General features: G+C 37.3%; 1 protein-coding gene across 3 annotated transcripts in view; it reads left to right on the forward strand.

The window, feature by feature from the left end:
* Positions 1-21,838, forward strand: part of TNIP3 (TNFAIP3 interacting protein 3) — a 109,897-nt gene extending 88,059 nt beyond the window's left edge. For 2 of the 3 annotated variants that reach the window (XR_012131600.1, XM_073237102.1), the window contains one exon: positions 1,174-7,522. Coding sequence is in view for 2 of the 3 variants with exons in the window: in XM_073237102.1 (XP_073093203.1) it covers positions 1,174-1,205 (32 nt within the window). In the remaining variant the exon portion in view is untranslated. Of the gene's footprint in view, positions 1-1,173; positions 7,523-21,679 lie in introns of those variants that run through there. The other variant, XM_073237101.1, reaches the window with a different exon arrangement.
* Positions 21,839-23,336: the final 1,498 nt, after the last annotated feature.

Raw genomic sequence — 23,336 nt, forward strand, 5'->3', positions numbered from 1 at the left:
AGCGCTGTGGGGACCCACAATTCCATGTGGCCGTTCTCCTGGCCCTGCCCCTGGAACCACGAGACTGGTCTCACGACCAAAGTGCCTTCCCACCTGCACTTCAAGGGGACACTCCTGCCTTCCCTTCAAGGAACTGAAGAGCTATCTCTGCTTTTGTTTAGACTTCCATTCTGCCATGGATTTCCTCCTGGGTCACAACCTCTCTCCATCTAAAACATGGGGATAATGACCCTGGCTTCTATACCTATTTTGCAAAAGCACTATGAAAACTACAAAGGAATAAATTTTTCTAAGTGTTTTAAGATACCTGGGGTACGTATTATTAATGGATTGAATCTAAACTTTAGATTGTTAGACCAGAGTATTAAACTTCTGAGTCCAAATTTATGTTCTCAATATATTAAAATATTTTTAATGTAATGGCCACTGTTCTCAGAAGAATATTTTTGAAGTCTGGAAAAGCCACATTATCTTTCTATTACCAAGATGTTAATTTAGCATGTCTTTGAAATACCAAGTGCAGGACCGCAAGCAGAAAACACCTCTTGTATTCTACACTGTATCATAAATAAGGATAATACCTTATTTCTTGGCATTGATATGTTTTCTTTTTTCTGTTCCTGAGTAGACCTCTTTGATTTTGTCTTCCCTATGGTACTCATTTGTGGCCTTCTAACTCGGTCTTACTCAACTACCAAATTTCTCATATTGGTCTTCATGACACACTAACCCATATTAAGAACTAAGATCTTTTCTATGGCTTTAACAATAACATGCCCTGTACCATATTTTTTAAGTAGTTTATTTGGCTGTTATCTTTCTGTGGGGTACGTACTGAACCTAAGAGTAAGATATGTGACTTACACTTTCATAAGCAAAAGCCCAGGCCACCAAAACACCAGCATGACCGAGAAGGAGTGTGGAGCACTCCTCTGCAGGCAGGCTTAGACAGAGTTCACAGCTGATTTCGTGAAATGGTAAGCATATGTCATTGCTTAACGGGATGATCCTCCATTGCCAGCCTATTGATTTCACAGCAAGAACTTGTGGGGACTCATAAAATATTCCTTATATTTTGCCAGACTCAAAGTTTATGTTAGCCCTAAGCCCAAAGAAGAGGAATGAATGTTTAATAATTTTTAATCTGAAACATTTTCCTGCTGTTTTTCTTAGGTTTCTCCTCAGAAAAGAAAATCAATCAATAGTAAGATACACAAGCAGAGGACCGCACAGAGGGAGAGCTTGGCTGGCAGCCCTCATTTTTCTTTTTACGGTGTCTTGTGTCTGCCACAACTGCACATCATCTACTCCATTACTTGTGCCTCATAATATTTCCTTCTGGCGTGGATAGAGGAAAAGACTGTGACAGCTGAGATCCTGATCAGGTCTGAGGAGCCAGTATAACACAACTAAACACAACTTCCAGTTTCCTCAAAAGGAGATTTGGCAGATGGACTCTGCGGCCCTCCTTGAAGCTCTCTTCAGCATGTCACTGTTGAACTTACAGAGATGCATTCATGATTCCAGGGACTCCGCTTTGGGTGCAGTGATGTTGTATGTTGATTTAAATATGTATTCCCTGGGGGAAATTTTCTGCAGTTGCAAATTTTTAACATTGCTCCAATTATTTTTATAGGGGCTTCATTCTTTAGCCAGTTTTGTTAGCTACCACGTTCAGCATTGTTGGTCCCTGTGCACCTATAAATAGGACAGAAGAGGTGTATATACTTCCTTAAACTAAATGAATGGCTCCATCAGAATAAAATGGTAGACTTGAAACTGTTCTTTAAACTGATCATTTCTTTAAGATGATGAGAAATTGTTAGCCTACTTCATTTTTAGGTGGAACAGATTATGAAAGATAAAATCCTAACATGCTGATGATGGCTTTGCAGGTCATGTATACTTACAAAAGTAGTTCCAAGATACATGAATTTGCAGTTAAACCTCTTTCCTTCTCATGGACTTGACTAATTATTAGTGAAAAACGTAACTCTGACTTCTCAAATCAATTGAAGTGGAGAACAAATGTATCCAAATTTTATTGCAATTAAATTATACAGTGATATGACAGATGTCTAAAGACTAAGCAAATTTAAAAGTATTAATTTCTTCCATTTAATAAGGATTCTGTTAGGACCAACTGGAGATCCTCTTTATGAGGAGATACACAAAAAAGTGTGAGATCCACAGGTATCTGTGCTAAAGTACATAAAGAAAACCAGGGGCGTTGGTTGGAGCTGCAGTTACATAACATAATCCAGGCATACTGCTCGGACTATTCTAGCTCCAACTTCCAGAAGTTATGCTGCTTAATTCCAGCTCAAACTTTTTTTTTTCACTTTCTGCAAATACTTGAAGCTCTACGTAATGGGGAAGGTGAAAGAGTCTTAGAAAGTTAAATACTTTTAGCCTCAACTTTGTGTACTTGAACATAATTCTTGAGAAAGAATTGTCTTTCTCTTACATTAATTTTCAAAAGCTTTTATTTTGCTAATACTTATTAAAGAAACAAATCACTCTCGAGCAATACTTCAGCATAAGCAAATCAGTAAAACAACAGAATTAACACATTAGTTGCACTGAAACATGTTGGCATATATTTTTTAATTTCCAGCTCCTCAGATCAGTGAAAAAGTCACCATAATATCAACTTCGAGTGGTGGATTAAGTTTGCCAAGTGAGGTGTACCCACCTCAGAACAAAAACTGAACATGTATATAAAAAATATCCTTAATGGGCTTACTCTAGGTCAATTCAACAGCAGTAAAACATGACTTAACTATCCTATTACTATTACTGAAGTCATCCTGTCAGTAATTAGCAAGTTGCCAAACTTTGGCAAGATTGTGCAAATGCTAACTTAATGGAAGAAAATCCAATTTAAGTGAGACCTTCTTTAATATGAACTCCCAGTGGGTGACTGCAAATGGGGGAAGAGGACCCCTTGCTCAGAGTGCAACTGCCATTCCAAGATCACAGATTTCCATGGCCCCGGTCTGAGAGTCAGCCAGTCCCCATGGTGTCCCTCTCCCTGAATCATTTGTGTGGGGACTTTTCTGTCTCAGCTCATTATAAGAGTCACATCCCTCAGTGGTGGCACCTGCTTCATTATCAAACACTGTCTTATGGAAATTGTGTGAGGAATAGTTGTGTCTCTTTGAAAAGAGAGGAAGCCATACCACCAATCTCTTTTACTTAAGTAATGTCAGAATAGGCATATTTTAAGTTTTTCATGGTTATGGAGAATATGGTCTTTGACTTGAAGGTATCTTTTGAAGAGAAAAGTATATTCACTTTGTCTTGGTTGTGATGTGAGGTCAGAAGAAACCCTTGCTCAGAGCCCAGTTAGGTCTGCGGGTTAGGCCAGCCTCTAATGCTCACTAGCACTGATTTTTTTTTTGGACCCCATTTTCTCTATCAACAAAAAGGATGTTTTGGACTAAACTGCTAACATTATTAAGCATGGACTGACTGACTGACTTTCAGATTATTTTCCTCAGTTATTTACTGAGCTCCATCACCTAGTAAGAGAGCTTCTATTATGCCCTTGTTATAAATTATTAATCTAGGGCAAAGAGAGTTTCAGTCATTTCCCCAAGGTCTTGTGGCAGAAAAACGGCAGAACCAGGATTCAAAATTGTTGGAGCCAGGGCCATTCCATTCCATGCAGGCTCTAATTCTTTCTAGATCACCCCAGCAAGTTCAAATGGCTTTTAGGGTCCCTTTGGGTTTTCATCACATCACATTACAAGAACATACTTCTTAGGAGAAAGTGTTTTGATAAGAGAAAAATACTGTATATGGTGTAGAAGTTTAAGTCACCCCTTAAGGGAAGTATTTCATTTTGACTATTACCTGAGAGAAGAAAAATAGACATTAAATGTTTAAGTGCATTAAGGGTACAAGTATGCTTCTGAATGGTTGCTTTTGTGCAACAATACTTTTATGTACCTCAGTCACTAGTGGAATGGAATCTAAGAGAATATGTCCCCCCAATTTAATAACCCATTTTAGCAATTTATTGAAATACCCACTAATTTTCTAAACTGTCTACAAAGCACAAAACATCTCACACATCCTCTCTGTGCACTAGCTTTGGTTGAATATATATTCAGAGGGGGGGACCAAGTCATCTAGCAGCCTTTATTCTCCCCAATTTGAAGACCTTTTGTCCCTTTTTTCATTTTTTCCATTTTCCTTCTCATCATCCTGGGGACCCCTATGATATTAAATCCTAGGACGTTATAAAACCAGTTACACTGCTCTTGCAGTCACACTGTGATCCTTCTTTTCCTGGCTCAAAATTGCTTAAGCTCCAATTATACAGCTCAAAAGAAAAGAAAATATTTGCTATAATCCCTACTTTTCAATAATTTTAGAAATAATTTCTTTTCCTAGTTTCCTTATTACATATCTACTTCTTCACTCTCATCTTTTACTCCAAAGAAGAAAGATGTTATAAGGGAGCAATTAACACTCCCAGCCTTAGGGATTCCATAGAAAAGGAAACTTCCACACACACACTATATGCACACCCACATACACCACACATCACACACACAACTCTTCTGTCTCCCTGCTTCTGCCTCCCCAATCTTTCAGACAGCATTACAGTTCTCTACTTTCTCCATTTGTGACTAATAGATTTATTCAATGGAAAAAATTGCATAATTTTTTTTTCATTTTGCTTAAAATCCCCGTGTGTATAATATGTTGCCAAGAATACTGACAAACTATCTTAGGCCTCCTACAGAAAGTGATAACATTGAGATCTAGACCCAATTAATGTGCTGGTAATCATTGAGTAATATGAGGGAATTTTTAATGTTTGTGGGAGTGGGTGAATTTCACTAGTTTGTGTACTACTGCAGTCAAAAGTTAAAATAATTTCTCTTGGCTCTTTTTGCACTTGATTCCGTTCCAGTATCAGAAGGAAGAGCACTGTATATGAGATGCATGGAATACTGTTTTGGAAAAAACACCCGAACCCTTTCCCAATATGTTTACCTTATTACTGAAAATTAATTTACTGGGAGAACCCATTTTATTTTTAATTGAAGTATAGTTGATACAGAATACTATATTGGTTTCAAGTTGACTGGCAGGAGTGTGCTTAGATGGCCTGGTGATTGCACTTGCACATCTGTGGACGAACCTCATGGCTTCCCTCCCCCTCATCTGTAGCCACGGGATGCTGACCCACATTAGTCAACCCCAGACACACACACAGCTGGCAAGAACAACACCCCCCCACACACACACTCAGACACACCTCTGCAAGTGGGAGAGCTGCTGTGCTGAAGTAGACTAAAAATGGGCTTGAGAGACTTGTTTCTTTCTTGGTTTCCAAATGTCCATTCCATCTTCTTTTTGAAATAGCAGTTTATTTTTTTATTTTTTAAGACCTTGGATAGTGAAGATTTCCTTTTTTAAAAAACTTTTTTTATTAAGGTATTATTGATATACACTCTTATGAAGGTTTCACATGAAGAAACAATGTAGTTACTACATTTACCCACATCATCAAGTCCCCACCCATACCCCAATGCAGTCACTGTCTTATCAGTGTAGTAAGATGCCACAGATTCACTATGTGCCTTCTCTGTGCTACACTGTTTTCCCTGTGATCCCCCACACCATGTGTACTAAACATAATACCTCTCAATACCCATATCCCTCCCTCCCCACCCGCCCTCCCACACCCCTCCCCTTTGGTAACCTCTAGTCCCTTCTTGGAGTCTGTGAGTCTGCTACTATTTCGTTCCTTCAGTTTTGCTTCGTTGTTATACTCCACATATGAGGGAAATCATTTGGCACTTGTCTTTCTCTGCCTGGCTTATTTCACTGAGCATAATGTCCTCCGGCTCCATCCAGGTTGTTGCAAATGGTAGGATTTGTTTCTTTCTTATGGCTGAATAGTATTCCATTGCATATATGTACCACATCTTTTTTATCCATTTATCTACTGATGGACACTTAGGTTGCTTCCATATCATGGCTATTGTAAATAGTGCTGCATTAAATATAGGGGTGCACATGTCTTTTTGAATCTGAGAATTGTATTCTTTGGGTAAATTCCAAGGAGTGGGACTCCCGGGTCAAATGGTATTTCTATTTTTAGTTTTTAGAGGAACCTCCATATTGCTTTCCATGATGGCTCAACTAGCTTACATTCCCACCAGCAGTGTAGGAGGGTTCCCCTTTCTCCGCATCCTTGCCAGCATTTGTTGTTCTTAGTCTTTTTGATGCTGGCCATCCTTCCTGGTGTGAGGTGATAATCTCATTGTGGTTTTAATTTGCATTTCCCTGATGATTAGTGATGTGGAGCATCTTGAAATAGCACTTTAATATATCCTTTAGGTAAATTATCTTTTCCCCTCACTGGACCCAGTTTGATCTACAGTAACCTCTGCTCTTTTGAGGAAGGAACAGTCACATGACCCAAGCTAGGACCACTGGACATTCCTTTGCTGGAATGTGAACTTGAAGCCAGCAAAGTGCCTTGGGGAGGCAGTGGTTGTTACCTGGGCTCCTTAAAACTGACCATGTTCTACAACTCTGTCACCAATGTGAGTGACCCAGTGTCTCTCTAGTCAAGTCTTTAAGTCATTCTGAGTTAGTTTCTCTAGTTTGAAACAAAAGAATCTTAATTAATCACAAATGTGGGAGTTAAAGCTCAGACAGTTTATGACAGGGGTATTGTGAGGATTGTCTGGATAATATTTATATTATCTTACAAATATATACATTCTTTCTATGTGATATCTTTAAAAATGAAAATAGGTCTGGTGGGAAGCTTATGATAATATAAGATCTCACATAACCAGATGAGTTAAACAATTCAAATGTTATGCTTGCCAGTTTTTCAAAATATTACTTGGATCATTGTGAAGCACATTTTAGTATGTTTTAAAGTGGAAAACACCATAAGAAAAAATAAAATACAATACTTCATTTGAATTTTCTCCTAAATCTGACCAAACCCCTTAAGAAAATATTTTAATGAAGCAAACTTGGGAAACGTTCCAATGAACTAAAACCACAAAAACTGAGGCCTAATTTCCTTACATCTTTTACAGAAGTGCTTACTTGCATATAACTGATAATTGACATTTCAATAGGTCGTTAATAAATAAATCACAGAAAATAAAATTCCTTTGTGTAAGAACTGTACCAAAAGAGTTCTGCTTTAAGAATCAGTGGTATGATGGTGTTTCTTTCCAGCAAGAAACTCTAGCATTATAAACTTAAGGTTATTCTATAGTAAAATGTAAATTCAGAGTAGCTCCTCAATGAGAAGTTAAAATTCCTGGTGGCTTCACAATTTCTTGTGAATCAGTATATATTTAGATAGCTGGTCAATTCTTCACATATCCTAATTCTCACCTTGATCAATTTTCTATTATGGATGCTGTTATTTCTTAATGTCATTTATTAGAAATCTCTTTTGTTTGCATACAACTTTACTGGGCATGCAGTGATGGGTGATACAAAAGAAATAAAGCCATTTCCTATTCTTTCTGATGTCTAAGGGAAATTATTCTAGCAGCTGTGGGGAGGATGCACTGAAGCCAGAGGAGATTGAAGCTCTTTTTAATTTCCAACATACTCCATGGTCTTTGAATGTTTGTCAGAGTACCACCTTCCTTACATAAAGCACAGGGTATAGTGAGAATTTGGCAATGAAATTGAGAAAAATAATACAATACTCAAGCATTCTAGAAAACTTTTGTAAGCTTTTTTTTTTTTTACAAAAATGTTTTATTTAATAATCAGCAAAATCTAGACCCACTCTGTCCAAAGGAACAACTTGATTTTAATTTATTGTGTATTATTCCTACTTTGATAAACTTCTAACAATATGACAGAAATCTATCTTTCCCATGAGATATTAAAGGTTAATCTCAAAACATCTATTATTAAGAAAATTGGTCAAGTGAAAATGGATTTTTTTAATGGAAGGACCTAGAGGCCATTGTTCTGCATAAATTCTTTTTTTTTCAGTTTTATCATACATTTTTCACAAGAAATTTATTAACAATATTTGCAAACTTTTAATGTACTTTTAGACATTTTTTTTTCTTGCTTTACCTCCAAATAATTTAACACCTATCTCCTTTACCTCCTTTACTGATTGGGGAGAGATGGTATATGCTAAATTGCTTTCTAGTAAAATGAAAAAATAATCAAGTAAAAATTAAGGTTTTTTTTACCAATACGAGTAATCAAGGTAGTCGAAGAGTTTATATCATACCTCCTGTGAGAGATCTACTTTTTGCACATAAGAATATAATGAATGGGGGCAGCAAAACTGTGCCGAAAGAGCATGTGATTTGGAGTCATGGACGGATTCTGGGCCTGATTGCACTGGTTGCAAACATGAGCAAGCATGCCTAAGTTAGCGAATCTAAGTTTCCGCAACTGAGAAAGGACAAGAAAACAATCTCAGAAGATTTTTGTAAAAAATTAATTCACATCAATATGTAATGTTTGGCTCTTGGGTGGTGTTCAATACATGTTAGCTCCTTTCTGTTCACTGTGATGTTTAGAGATTTCTCTCAGAAAAACACCCCAAACAACCCAATTAACAAGTAGGCAGAGGATTAGACATAAAAAAACAATTTGCATTTGCGATTTGCAACAACATGGATTGACCTAGAAAGTATTATGCAAATTGAACTAAGTCAGACAAAGACAAATAAATATGTGACTTCATTTCTTTGGAAAATCTAAGACAATAAAAACAAACAAAACAGAAATAGACTCATAAATACTGAAACTGTCCATTGACATAGGGGTGGCGGGAGGGGGGATGGGTAAATTAGGTAAAGCAGTACAAAGCGCAAATCATAAAAATGTTAGTCATGGCAATGGAAGTGCAGTAATATTGCAATGGAAGTGCAGTAATATTGTCACCAATAATATTGTAATATCTTGGTATGGTAATGGGAACTATATTTACCATGGCAAGCACTTAACAATGTATACAATTATAGAGTCATTATGTTGTACATTTGAAACCAATATAATATTTTATATCAACTTTATTCAAATAAAAAAAAAATAAAAAAAAAACCAAAACAGATAAATAAATCAGTCATGGAAATGAAAAGTACAGCATAGGGAATATAGTAATATGTAACAACTGTATGGTGACAGATGGTAACTATGCTTGCAATGGTGAGCATTTAGTACTGTATGTAATTGTTGAATCACTATGTTAGACACCTGAAACTAATATAATATTGTATATTAACTATACTGCAACAAAAAATTTCTAATACATTTCTACCATATCTAGAATTAATTAGAATGTGGCAGGTACAATGAATGCAAGGAGCCTGCCTCCCTGAGCGTTTATCTTTCAATTTTGAAAAACTGAGGGTTTATTAGTTTCATAACACACAGGTCATAATTGAAAGCTAAAGGCTATTTGAGTCAGAAGAGTTTATTTTTGAAACCAAAAAGCGTTTTGGCCATTGCACAAAATTTGCAGAAAATTATACTTTTTATCCTGTCTTGCAATTCTGAAGAATTTCAAGTAAAACTCAGATTCCAGTTTTTCATATTTATCTCCCTTAGAAAAACAAATCGTATCACATAAGGAAAAGCTAAATCACGGGTATGGATATAGAGCTAACAATCTAGCAAAATGACAGCATTTGTAGGCATCCTGATGGAATAAGACTTACATACACCATGTATGTAGAGAAACTTTGGAGATCTGACCATATTCAAGAGTAAAGCAGCTTCAGGCCCATTCTTGATAAAGTCTGCAAGCCACCTCCGATTTCCCAAAGAAAATTAGACTGTCAATTAGTTTCAACAGAATATAAATCCTGGTTCCTAATTAGGTCATTTCAAAAGGTGCAAGTACAAATATGCCAAATATATACCTGAAACTGTTTGTTCAAGCAGCAGGAAATTAATGGTAAGAAGCATATAATCCACATGTTTTTCCTATATAGTTAATCTGTGAAAACGATTTATATATATTATATATATATATATAAATTTTTAAAGTACAGTGTAAAATAGTTGGACAATTAAAATATTCTAACAAATGTAACAATGAAAGAACTAAACTTCTGATAAAAACATTTTTTTTTCTTCTGGTAACTTTCTGAAAGTTTTTTTGTGCCAGCAATCAGGCCACCTGAAATGCATTTCAGATTCTTTATAAGGGATTTCCAAATTAATTGCTAAGGACGTTATGTGGCAGGTTATAGAATAGCAACAGTCATGCTGGTGTGACATTTGCCTGTGCTTAGACTGATTGCTAGAACAAGAAGCAGAACTCAATGAAGTAAGGTTATAAAATGTATTCTCCCATTCTCAGCTCAGCCACCCTCTTTACAATTTCATAGGCTCTGGGTCTAAGGGGTAAGAGGGATTTGGCAGAAAGAAAGAAGGTGGAGGGTTGATTGGTGACATCAAAGGACATCCATCATCTGACACTCCATGCACAAAACCAATCAACTTGCCTTAGCTGGGAACCCCAGCAACTACAGTCAGAAGCCAACTTAAGTGCCCACATCTTTGAAGCACAAAGGTTATCTTTGGTATATCAGCAGCCACTACAAGCTTCATCATGACCATCAACCAGGCCAGCAGAGAATACTTTGCTGAGAAATGCCATCTATATAGCTTTAAATAGAATAAGAGACGTCAAGTTCTTTTCTGGAGTTTCTGAATGCCGTGCACCCCTTAAGAAGTTTCTCTGCTCTTTCCTAGCATCAGGCCCACTTTGAAAACCCACACCAGTGAGTGACTGCTCTAATGTACAGGCATTCACCCGAATCACTGCATTTTCTTCTTGTACACTTCACAAACTTTCTGAAGACAAAAGCTGCTTTCCCTTCTTCACGGTTTTAGCCACTTGCAATTATTGTCTTTGTTTTTTTGAAGATGATACTTGGCCAATAATCTTGCTGACCCAGCGCCCGCAATACTGGCCCAGGCGGCCCTCCCTTGGAAGGTCAGGCGCCATTCCCAAGCTTTCCACGTGGCTGGGAGTGCTTCTCCGAGCCAGACTGGCTCTCGAAAATCAGAGAGGCTCTCATAAAGTTTTGAGAAGAAAGTTTGGACTTGCCAAAGTCTTGAAGCCTTAGATATACTTACGTGTGTGTGTGTGTGTGTGTGTGTGTGTGTGTGTGTGTGTGTGTGTGTGTGTATTGTGAGCTTTCTCTCTCTGTAGGTATGATATATATCTGCTCAGAAAATATATTATGCATGCGAACTTCCAAACTAAATGTTTAAAGACACATTAATAGCTGAAGAACATATTTTGGGTGGATTAAGTTGTAAAAAGAAAAATATAAAACCACCCTAAAAGAAAGCAAAATTTAACAGAAGAAACAACTGAAAACAGCAATATATTTGATCTACAAAATGCAACCATAACTATAAAGTAGGAAAATATGTATGTAAGCACCATAAGTGCCATATGTGAATATTTTTTTAAACACTGCAAATATGTAAAAATAAACCAGGAAAACATATATGCATCCAATATGATGGACAATTGGCTCCCATGCTTAATGTTAATAGTTTCAACACATTTTTTAAACTTTATTTACTAAGTATTTGTTAAGCACTTAATTATACTTTATGCTATCTAAAACAAGTCTGGAATCTCCTTATACTACTGATTTCAGTGTAAATTAGTTCATCTGTTCTAGAAAGCAATTGATGTATCATGTGTTCTAATAATGCTCTTACTCATTGATCCAGTAAAGTCTGCTTCTACGAATCTAAATGAAAAAGTCAGCAATGTGATCAAAGGTTTTTGTGAGAATAGTTAAATAAATTAAGAAACATCCTTGTAATAAGTTACTTTGTCATTAACAAATTGTTTACAAAAATTTAACATAATAGAATGTAAAGTTAAGTTTAAGCAAAGAAAAAGTCCCATTTAAAAAAATGTACTTAGCTTCACAATTCACTATATCAATTCTGAAATCCAGGAAGCTCAGAAAATCAGAAGACTACTTAGTAATTTATTTAATAGCAAAATATGACCTTAACTCATATGAGGCTAGTCTTTATTCATCTTTTTTACTGTGAACCCTCAGACATTTCAATGTTAATGTATTTGATTTCTGAGTCCTGCGCCAGACTATATTTTTATATCAAATTACCTGTTTATGTAGTCAATTACTTCATAATTCTCAAGCACATTTGGGTGCCAAAAGTTTCAGATGAGGAATGAAGACCTATAGAGAGCTTCAATTTTTTAAAAAATCTATCCATTTATACAATTATTTTCAATTTTATCTGGATAGATAGACAGAGGGAAGAAGGAAGGAGGGAGGGAGAAAAGAGGAAGAGGGCTGGCGTGGAGGAAGGGAGGAATTTTCTAAAATGTAGTAGTTAGCTATAAGCAGTGAGATTACAGATGATTTTTATTTTCTTTCTTTTCTGGGTTCTGAATTTTCTAAAGTAAGCAAGCTTTTAGAATCAAGAAAAACAAAAAAAAATTTTTAACATTAATTTCAAAGATATTTTATACTATTAGAAGCTCTTCATGGAAAACATGAAGATAAATTTTTAACCAATTTAGTGTTTGCCCTATCACAAATTTAAAATTAATGGGGAATATATTAATGAATTTTCAGTGTAAAGATGCATGTATACATATATAGTTAATATTTAATTTTAATTTACCTGTATTTCTGTACCCACATAAAAATATATTATGTAAAATATATTTATATATATATATTACATAGATGTATAATACACACACATACACATGCAAACACGCAAAATTTTCTCTGTGAGGTCTTCCCTGTCCATTTCATTTAAAAAGGCAGCAATAGTTCCATTTCCTTTGACATTTTGAAATTGAGCTAGAAAGAGGTATACCTGATCCAATTCTAAGTAATAACACATGAATGGAGCAGCTTCTGGGAAAATATTCTATACTCTTAAAAAAGACATGAGAGAGAGGCCTCTTGGGTCAGTTTTGCCTCTGGACATAGATAAGTGAAGGTGTACGGTTTCAGGTACAGTCATTTTGCAAACATTAACGAGCCTATCCAAGATGGAAAGGAAGCCTGGTAGAACAAAAGGAATGACTCTGGGAATTTAATGGCATTCTTGACTTGCTGTGTTAACAAACCTGGAGCCTTTCTATACCTAAAAACTAGTGTTCCACGGTTAAGTTTCCATATTGACCCAAGCCATTTGAGTAAAAGCCAAAGGCATGCCTTTTCAGCAATGTGATAGCAGCAAATTTGCACATTTTAAGCCATATTTTGTTATTTGCCATAGTAATGCTTCCTTGTATGTTTTCAATTCTTATTTTTGCCAGCCTCACCTATGACTTCATTTTGAGCAACCATTTGGAATTTTTGAAGTGGTCTATTGTTAGGCTACATCAAAATCCCTTAGCTTTCTGAGAACATATTTTCACTTACAATTGGATTCACAATTTGCTCTCTGAGAAAGCAGAGTAAAACACAAAAAGCATATATGAGAAAAAAATCTGGAGATCTACCTAGTACAAATCAAATAATAAATAGCTCATCTACAGTCTTATTTCAAAGCTATTCTTTGAATCTTAAACATTTGGCTTAAGTTTAAGTAACCTTTATTATATGGAATAGATATATTTCACAATGATGACTGCATTATAAAGCTGATGCTGATGATGTATTTGTTATCCAACATGATAAAATTAAATGTATATGCCCAACCAAAAACTCCTCCAAGGAGAACTGAATTAAAAACTTCCAGCAAAGAAAACTCCCTGATTATCAGTTCCAAAAATTGTTGTTGGACTGCTGGGTATCTTTTCCAGTCATTTGAGAACTTGCAAAGATTTTGCAGATAGAAGATTTTTACCAATTTTCAGTCATTCCAAGGTTATGGAATTTCTCACATTCCTCCAAATTTTTTGACCACATGTTGTGATTCCCCCAAACTTAACATTTCTTCTTCTTTTGATTGGGTATATATACTATACATATGAGGATCCTGTGGTAAATTCAGATGAAAAGAAGGTAGAATAAGAATTCAGAACTCAGTCTTCCTTGAATTTGTCTCTGAGACTAGACCCAGAAATGGATCATCTTCTCATCTTTCACACAGGAAGATAAGCTAGACTTGATGTTTTCAAAGTTTCCCATGGAAGAACCTCTAATGGCAAGGTAAAAGTGAATGTGCTTGGAACATGGACACTTTTGGAAGATTTTCATCATAGATTAAAAATTCCAGCCAATCTTACAGTCTAAGTCATGATATATATTTGTTTTCAAATATAAATATTGAATAAAATTGAGACATCAGAAAGATGTGCCATGCATATTCTGTGAATTCTTATACTCTAGACATACCATATTTCTCCAGGAATGCATTTTGTAGTTTTAAAACTTGACAAAAGTTTATTCCTATTCCAAAATCTGAAGAATCCAATGATATTAGCTGCAATATCATACATCATCAATAGGTGCCACCACAACATAATTTACTAGAATGTGAAAATTCTTCAGTGTCCATAAACTAATCAGTATGTTTAAAAATCAGTGTCATAAATGTAGAAGATACATAATGTGACTTTATTGAAAATAGGGCTATTTTCCATTAGGAATCTAGAAAACATTAAATTGTGCAGGTGAATTCTAGAAAAAAGGCTATGTGAAATTTAGTGAGGTCAGTGGAGGATAATGGATGCACCCCTTGTAAAAAGCATCTGTTATTTTCTGGGTATTTGGGATTATGAGACTTGCTCTTGAGATAGAGTATGTCCTATTCAGTCTTACAAACATTTTAAATAAAAAGATACAATTGTTCCCAAATACATTAAGATAATTATCTTTCTCTTAAAAAAAATGTAATAATCTCAAAGTATTGTAGTGGAAAACATGGCATTTGCAGATAGAACAAAGTTTGATCCCAGCTCTTCCACTTATCACTTGGATAATCTTAAGCAATTTACTTGGCTTTTTTTTTTTTTAACCAGAGTCTGTATATCTTAATAGCAAAGCTTAAACATCTGACAGAGTTTTGTGGAGCTAAATAATATATGTAAATCACCTGACACAGTATGTATTAAAAACAGTAGTTATTACCAGTGGTCATGTTCCAGCAAAGCCATAGAAACTACATTATCAACATGGCATAAATATGTAGTGTCAAACATTATTATTAAGATTTGTGACATAGTTAATTTTAATTTGTTCTAATGCTCTATGAATCTAACACTTCAGAGGTAAATATATTTTCATATCAAATCAAATTTCACTTAACTTTTCTATTCTCTAGTTGAAAACTGAAAATGTACTTAGATTTACTAATCTGACAGCAGAACTGGAGGGTAGGAAAAAAATGACTATTTAATTTAAACAACTCCTGCAGCAATGATATTTGAAGCAGTAGACCTCCACGGCTTTATGCATGTGCTCCTGCTCCCAGGACCCCCCAAGCTAGACCATCTGGCATCATAGTGGGTCAAAGTTCAGGGACTTAAGGGATGAAGAAAAAGAACATCCCCTGTTCCCCAATCCCACCCCTGGCCTGGTAAAACAGCTTCAAACTAGAGTTCCTCACAGAAAGTGTTCCCAGGCCTGGAGAAACTGGAAAACAAGAAGACCTGCTGAAGTGATATCTTCACATGAGACAGTCTCAGAGACTTCTTAGCAGGCTTGCACCTGACCCAGGTGAATAGGGAGCACCCTGTTCCCTGCTGCTGAGGGCATCATTCCCAGCATTTCATTTGCTAGGGCTGCCACGACAAAGACCACAGGCAGCGGGGCTTAAACAACAGAAACTGACGGGCTCACAGTTTGGGAAGCTAGGAGTCATAGATTAAGGTGCTGGCAGAGCTGTTCCTTCTGGGGGTTGTGAGGAAGAATCCATCCCAGGTCTCTCCATTAGCTAGTGGCTGTTGACTGGCCATCTTTAACACTCCTTAGCTGGCAGGAACATAGCTCCATCTCTGCCTTCGTCTTCACGTGGCCTTCTCCTCATGGGCATGTCTATGTTCAAATTTCTCCTTTTTATAAAGACATCAGTCATATTGGACTAGGGTTTCATCCAACTTCAGCACAAGCTTATCCCAAATTAACTAATTATATCTGCAGTGAACCTATTTCCAAATTAAGTTATACTGTAAGGTACTGGAGTTAGGAGTTTAATTCATGAATTTGGGGAGATATAGTATAATCTGTCACAGTATCCCTTTCCGGCTTAAAGTGTCCTGGTGCTATGGTCTGCATATTTGTGTCTGAAACACCTTGTGAATTCTGCGGAGAGCAGAGCTTTTGTAGAGGCTTCAGCAGGGATTGCTTTTCCTGCAGCAGAAGAGCAGAAGCCCTGCCAGTGGAAAAGGCTGATCAGACAGGAACTAGGGAAGGTTAGGGGCAGAGTGCTCTTCAGATGATGGCACAGGGGCTCTCCAGCCCAGCGCATACTGGACAGTTGCCCAAACCATGTGAACAAATCTGAGTACCACATGACAAGATAATAATATCCAGGCACTGAATTTTGTGAGCTCCTTTTCTCAAGACCCGACTCAAAAGTCTTTTTAAATGTCTATAGAAATGCTTTAACAACAAATAGCTAAGATCTCCACACTTTAAATAGGATACCTGAAGTACCAAAACAAAAATCACATGCATGCATTTACATGACATTTGGTCACATAGGGTTTATAAAATGAGGTTTTTATGAATCCTTTGCTTTCAGTCATTCCTGAATCTTCTTAATGGAATATCTTGCTTATTTTTAGCTCATTGTCTTGAAATCTCCCCATCCCCTAGCTAGAACTTTGGTGGTGGCAGTTGTGGTTGTAATGGTTGTTTTCCTTTGCAGATATTAGGGTTTGTCCAAAGGTTATTGATGATGCCTGGGGCCAGAAGCAGCCTACCTGGCAATGAACAATGTCATGACTACCATGATTCAGCATATTCCTTTCACAAAACAGAGCCATACATAAAATTCCTAAGATGTAGCAAAAAAGTTTGAGAATTAACAATTTGAAAAAAGCAATGCCAACAAAAGTTTTTCATTGAAATACGGTTAAAATGAAAGCAGACTGGAAACACATTGGATGGTTGGACACAATTCTAACCCAACAAGTCCAACACCAAGACTATTAGGACCTTGTAGGGAATGGGCATCAGACCACTGAACTCTGGGACTGATTGAAGATAAGGGGAAAAGCTGCTTTACAGATAGCAAACATATGGCAAAAATTCTTGTTGGGCAAACTGAAGAGCCAGTGTTAGTGTTGGAAATAGATATTCTAAAAAGTCAGCCATCTTGCTTTGATGAAATAAACAAATCTCTTTAGAGAATCCCTTCAAAGCAACACAAATTATAAAGTGGTAAAGGTGGACTCTGCAAATCTCCGTCCCTATTTGTGTTATTTCTGGCCTCAGGACCCTCATCTGTAGCTTTGTCTCCAGGTTCTATCATGTTGGTTCCACTCCACTCTTCAAAACATTATTTGGTTTAAAGGGAAAAACACATTATGCATGATTTCCTCAGACTTTCCTCATGAAAACCATCCTGCAATAATGCCTCTCCAGTTTTGAATTTGATCTTTTCCTCGGACTCACTTATGAGGAGCACACTTTGTGGAGGCCAAGCCATAGCGAATATACTGCAGGGACCAGGTCACCCTCCGTGGTGGGGAAAACCTCAGAGCATAAGGGTGCTGAGCACCTTATAAGTGCTTAAAAGAACACAAGCTGCTGGACTGAAGTGGGCAGTGAGCCTTTCTCAATCAGTCCATCTGGGATTGGTGGCTACCTGGCTCTACCGCACATACGGAGTAAAGAATGGCAACCATCAGAATACATCTTGGGAAGAGGGCTAGCTAATTGAGGTGCCTTTGTGGGTATAGTGAAATAACGCTTTATACCAGTCCAAGCATTTTGCATTTGTATGGGCACGTTCAAGACACTCACACCACAACAGCATGGCATGTGACCAGAGAGGGACGAACACACTTTCGTCCAGTATGACAGAGCCATGACTCCAGGGTGCTGTGGAGGCTGCGTCACATTGATCTCAGCTAAGCTTTATTTTACCATCTGGCTCTTTTTCTAGGGCTCCCTCAAAAGGGACAGCCCTAACTAACCCACCAGGGCCTTCTATCCCATACAGCAGTCCACGAAGAAACAACAAAGGAAGTCAATTGTGCTCATTTTCTGTGTAAGGCCCCATACCAGGCTTGTTAGCAGAAGCCTCCTCCTTCACCCAGCCTGTCTGGCCTCCCCTTCGCAGTCAGGAGTCTTCATTTAAGTCCCTTTTAATGAGAGGAGCTGAGCGTGAACTCAATAGTCCCAACCTTCCTCTTAAAGGGACTGAGCCCCACGCTCCCACCCCAGCCTCTTCCAACCGCATTCCTAATAAGACTCTGCAATGTTTTCCTATGATAGTTACTCAGAGCCTACACATTTCTCTTTTCAGAACCAACAGTGCTATTTTTCACAGTAACAGTGTTGTGTTAAACTTATCCCGTTTGAAATAGGTCCCCATCACCTACTGCTTTCTTTTCCAAATTAGCTTCTCGACTGAAGGTTACATATTAACAGACCAATTTATATTAGTAATATATACTCATGAAAGCCTGGTCACTCACAGATAAATATTGGAAACCCCTTCACCAACTGAGCTTATTCCATAGTAGTTTTGATCCACTTTCATTTCATTGGATGAAACCTGTTTCCTGAAGAGAAAGAAGGAAAGCAAGAAGTCAAAGAAAGGACAGTGTGCAAAAGCTATTTCAGTTTCCAATTATTTCAGTGACTTATTTGTGGCCAAATAAGCCACTTCATCTAGGAGTGCTTAAATAATGTGCGGGTGAGCTGCCACTCGCTGAATCTCAGTGGTGGCTCTTAGATTTAAGATCCGTGAGGGTCCCCAGACCTGCTTGTAGACATCACCGGGAAGTCTATTCTGTGCTATTCTCTTTGTGCTTGTTTCCAACTGGCAGTGTTCTTCAAATACAAAGTGGCATGTTCAAGGACAAATGTAGCACAGATTTTGCTCTGATTTCTGATTTGTACAAATATATGCCCTCACGTTTACCTCTAGGGAATCTTTTTCTCATTTAATAGAAAATTCAAAACAAATGTTTATATTTTTCACATCCTCCGTTTACTTGATGTGACCCAACCAGCCTTACCTAACTTGATAACCAATCTCTTCCACTGAGGTCAGATTTTTGAAATGCTTCTATATTATACCTATCATTTTATGTATGAAATCTTTGGTCTACAATGGTGCTAAACTGGCACCTTCTCTTCACAGCAGTGAGAGGTGCACACAGTTACTCTGGTTTTGCCTTAACTCTGGCTTTACCACACTCGTTTATGAACTGTCAGAAGCTGGACTCTTGTCATCTAAATACTGATTTCCTCATTGTAAGAATTATTCATGGTCCACAGATCAGCTGCATCAACATCAGTTGGGAACTTCTTAGAAATGCAAATTCTCAGGTCATATCCTAGAAGTTGAATCAGAAATTCCAGGGGTGAGAGCCTGGCCATCAGTTTTACCAATCTGTCCTGGGGCCTGGATGCATTCTGAGACTTCACATGTAATGTATTAGCAGACAGCAGCTATTGCCTGCACGTTAACTGGATAATGAAGAGAAGAATCTCTCATTCTGCTGAAGTCCTAACACTGTATACAAGGTACTGTATGCAGAACATTCAATAATCTTTTTTAAACTTTTTGGCTCTACTATAGAAATGTTGAAATTTCAATATTTTTTGTTCTCCCCAAATCCATTTTAATACATTGATCATTGTCTTGCCAATGGGTTTCAGCTCCAGTCAAGTTCACTATGGATTCAACGTGACCAAAGAAAATGACAGCAAACATTATCAGGGTGAAAGGGTTATACCCAACTTTATTTCCAAGTGGCAGGTCAGTCGCTAGAATCCCATTCACTCAGAGCGAGTCTGTATGCAGGAAGCCGGTCTCTGCCTCTGGGCCTCTCTGTCTGTACAGCCATCCTCTGGGCCTCTCTGCATGTACAGCCGTCCCACACAGCCATCTTCTGAGCCTCTCTGCACAGCCGTCCTGCACAGCCATCCTCTGGGCCTCTGTCCTCGGCGCTGCCACCACTCCAGCCTCTGCTCTGCTCTCCTGCAGCCTTGCAGCCTGCCACCATGTTGTGCCCAAAGCACTGGGCAGAGCTCTTCTTATAGAGTCAACAGCCATATAGTGCCCACAGGTGTGCAGTGAGCTAGTCAACCACAGCCAGGTGAGAATCCTGGCCACAGGAACTCTCATTTTATCCACAGTCATATTCTCTGAAACTGCAAGCTGTTTTGAAAACAAGGGGCTGAACAATTGTAGGCAGTGGAAATACTGTGGGTGTGTACAGCAAGTATGATCCCACAAAATAACCCAAAGGCTCTGGGCTTCTTTAAAACATTTAAAAAATAAGAATGATCACCTGTAGGATTTTCCCTTTCTTCACTACTGAAGTGAAATCTCTTCTTCAGAATGGTGTTTTGCTTAGGGTCTCTAACCTTCTCCTAATAGACTTCCTTCTCAAGCAAAGTTGCTTTAAACCTCATTTTTTACTCCTCATTTTGGCACTGTTTGTCTTTCCCCCCATTTCTTACCACTCTGTCTACAGCAGTGGTTCTCAAAGAACAGTTCTTGGACCAGTAGTGCTGTTACCCAGAAATGCATTAGAAACACAAATTCTCAAACTCTACTGAAGATCTCCTGCCTCAGTGAGCAGCAAACTGTGTTTAAACAAGCCCTCCAGATGATTCTGATTCACGTTAAAGTTTGGAAGTACTAGAAGAATGCCTGACACATACAGGTACTCAGTAAGTGTTGGTTGGTTGAATGAATAAATAAAAATCTCCATCCATCAAAGTAAGCACAAACATCCTCCCCTCTACGCAGCCTCCCCCAGTCTCCATCTCCCCTGGTTATGCTTCTCTGTGTTCTCACAGGACTCTGTATCCCTGTGCAGTGGGGCTTAATGCACTGCCGGAAATCATGGCCTACTAGGCCTACTTGCCATGACTTAAAGAGGTACTTCTTGAGGGTCGAAACTGTATTTATTGGACTTCATTTTTGAGTCTTCAGCACAGGCTTGGTACCAACTCATACACCTAAAACCAAACAGCATTGGAAAGCCCTAGAATTGGTACCAATTTATGTGAAGGAGGTACAGAGACTTTACTTAACCTAAGAGTGCCCTGGTAGTTATTTTGTTTGCTTTGGGTTGAGCCAGTCATAGTCAAATAAAAGAAGGGCTAAAAGAAAGCCAGATATGTCCTGCCTTAATCCAAAGACCTTGTACCTAGAAACACAATCTGTCCATTTTAAAAGATTTACTCAGACCTTAATCATTTTAATTGTAAACCAAACTAAAAGTAAATAATGATCCAATCAACCATTTTGGTCTTTTGAAATAAAATTAGTTAAAGGTCTACTTGGCACAGAGCCATTCATAGAAGATTCAGGTGTTAAGTTCATGGAACGCAGACCAACACTGACAAGAACTATAACTTCAGGCTTACTTTACTCCAAGTGTTTGGAAATTTACTCTGCAGACCTTCAGTCTGGTTTTAGAGATGATATATTCATAAGTACCACTCTGCCAAATCCATAATGCTGACACTAGAATCACCTAGACGATTACTATTTGGAAGAGGTGTCTGATGAATCTGGCTATTTTGCTGTGTTGCAGATCAGAGCCCTTATCAGAAGCCGAGCTTTCATTTCTCTGATGGCTCCCTGCAGACAGCACTGACGGAGTGACACCTCCTGTGCTACATGGCCAGAGCGAGTGTCTGTGTCACAGAGCTCAGAGTGACCAGCACACAGCTGAAGTTCAAGTCCTGTAAGTGTTGCTGTTGAAATGAATAAACGAATGAACAATCTCTATTACTCCGTATTTTTTGAAGTATTGATATCAGATCTTTTTTTAAAATCAAGTTGTAGTTTGTTTCTATGTCAGTCACTCCAGTGTTACTGGCCTTGCCTCTCTATTGATTAAATTAGTCAAATTTTCACCAGATTTCTCATGTGTTCTTAAACATAGGAAAGTGTTTTACTTGCAAGTAGATATTTGTGTTTGTTTTAGAACTTAATCATTTGGTTTCTAGCTTGTTAATTGTGAGTTTAAGATTTTAAACAAATTATCTCTGCTATTATCCTGGTTATTTTCCTTTAATGCCGATTTCACCAAAAGGGAAAAACCTTTTCCTAACATTTGGAATCAAAGGTTTGTTTCTAAGTAAAATGTCCACTAGATGGAACTATTGTTTCAAAAGAAGGAGAGTTATGCCTTGGAATAGACCTATTTCTAAAATTTTTTCACTGAAAGTTACATCATCAAAACTGATCGATGATGTCCTTTCTTTTTCTTTTAAAAATATTTTTAATAAAAATTACATTAGCATTTAAAAATGAATGCCATTTGACAGGGTGTATTCTGAAAACCTCTGCATCTTTAAGACTTTATTTAGTGAAGAAGTCTCAGTGCTGAGATTTTTTGTAAAACATTTTTTCCCTGTACACTTCACAGGTTTAATTACACAAATGAAAATATCTTCATTATAAAATCTGCCTTAAAATCAGAGTCCTAGGAACTTGCTTAATATGAGTCAAAAATAAAAAACCTAATTTATAGAGGTTAAATAAAAACCCGAAAGCTAAAACACCTTGAAAAAGCTGAAATACTTAAAAAAAGAAAAACCTCAAATGTGGAAACACACACACACAAATTAAATGTGAGTATCTTTTAGATATATCTATCAAGTTCTCAAAAAAAACAATACCACAGTGTATTCACGAGTTCTTGCCCAGTTTATACAACTGTACTTAAAGTGCATATTTTACTATTTGTTAATGCAAATGGCACAGTAAAGCTGCGAATTACATTCCATTCCTCTATGCAGTTCTGACAAGGACATAAAAATTCTCTTTATTAACTGAAATTTGTCATAGTTTGCCTTTAGTATACTTAAGGCAGTTTCTAAAGTGGTTTTTTGTTTTGTTACAAATGATGTTTATGACTAATATTTTAAAAATATGTACTTAATGTCTTATGGCATATTATGTTTTCTAATTAAACATGGCTTTGGAATTAATTATTAACATTATCTTTAGGAGGTACAATTCTGAGGAGGCAAAGTTATGATACAATATAAAAGCTTTTTAGAGGTTTCATGCCTGCAACTTAATGATAAGCTTCTTCTGCACGTCATCCACAAGTGTATACTTTCAACAATTGATAAAGAAAAATAAATCAGCCCCTCAGCAAACTCTCTGAGGTAATAATTGGAAATATCAAAGAGTATTTACTTCATAAAGCAAGTCTGAGTCACCATGAGGTCCTTGAA

Source organism: Manis javanica, chromosome 5 (assembly GCF_040802235.1).
Source record: "Manis javanica isolate MJ-LG chromosome 5, MJ_LKY, whole genome shotgun sequence".
Lineage (NCBI taxonomy): Eukaryota > Metazoa > Chordata > Mammalia > Pholidota > Manidae > Manis > Manis javanica.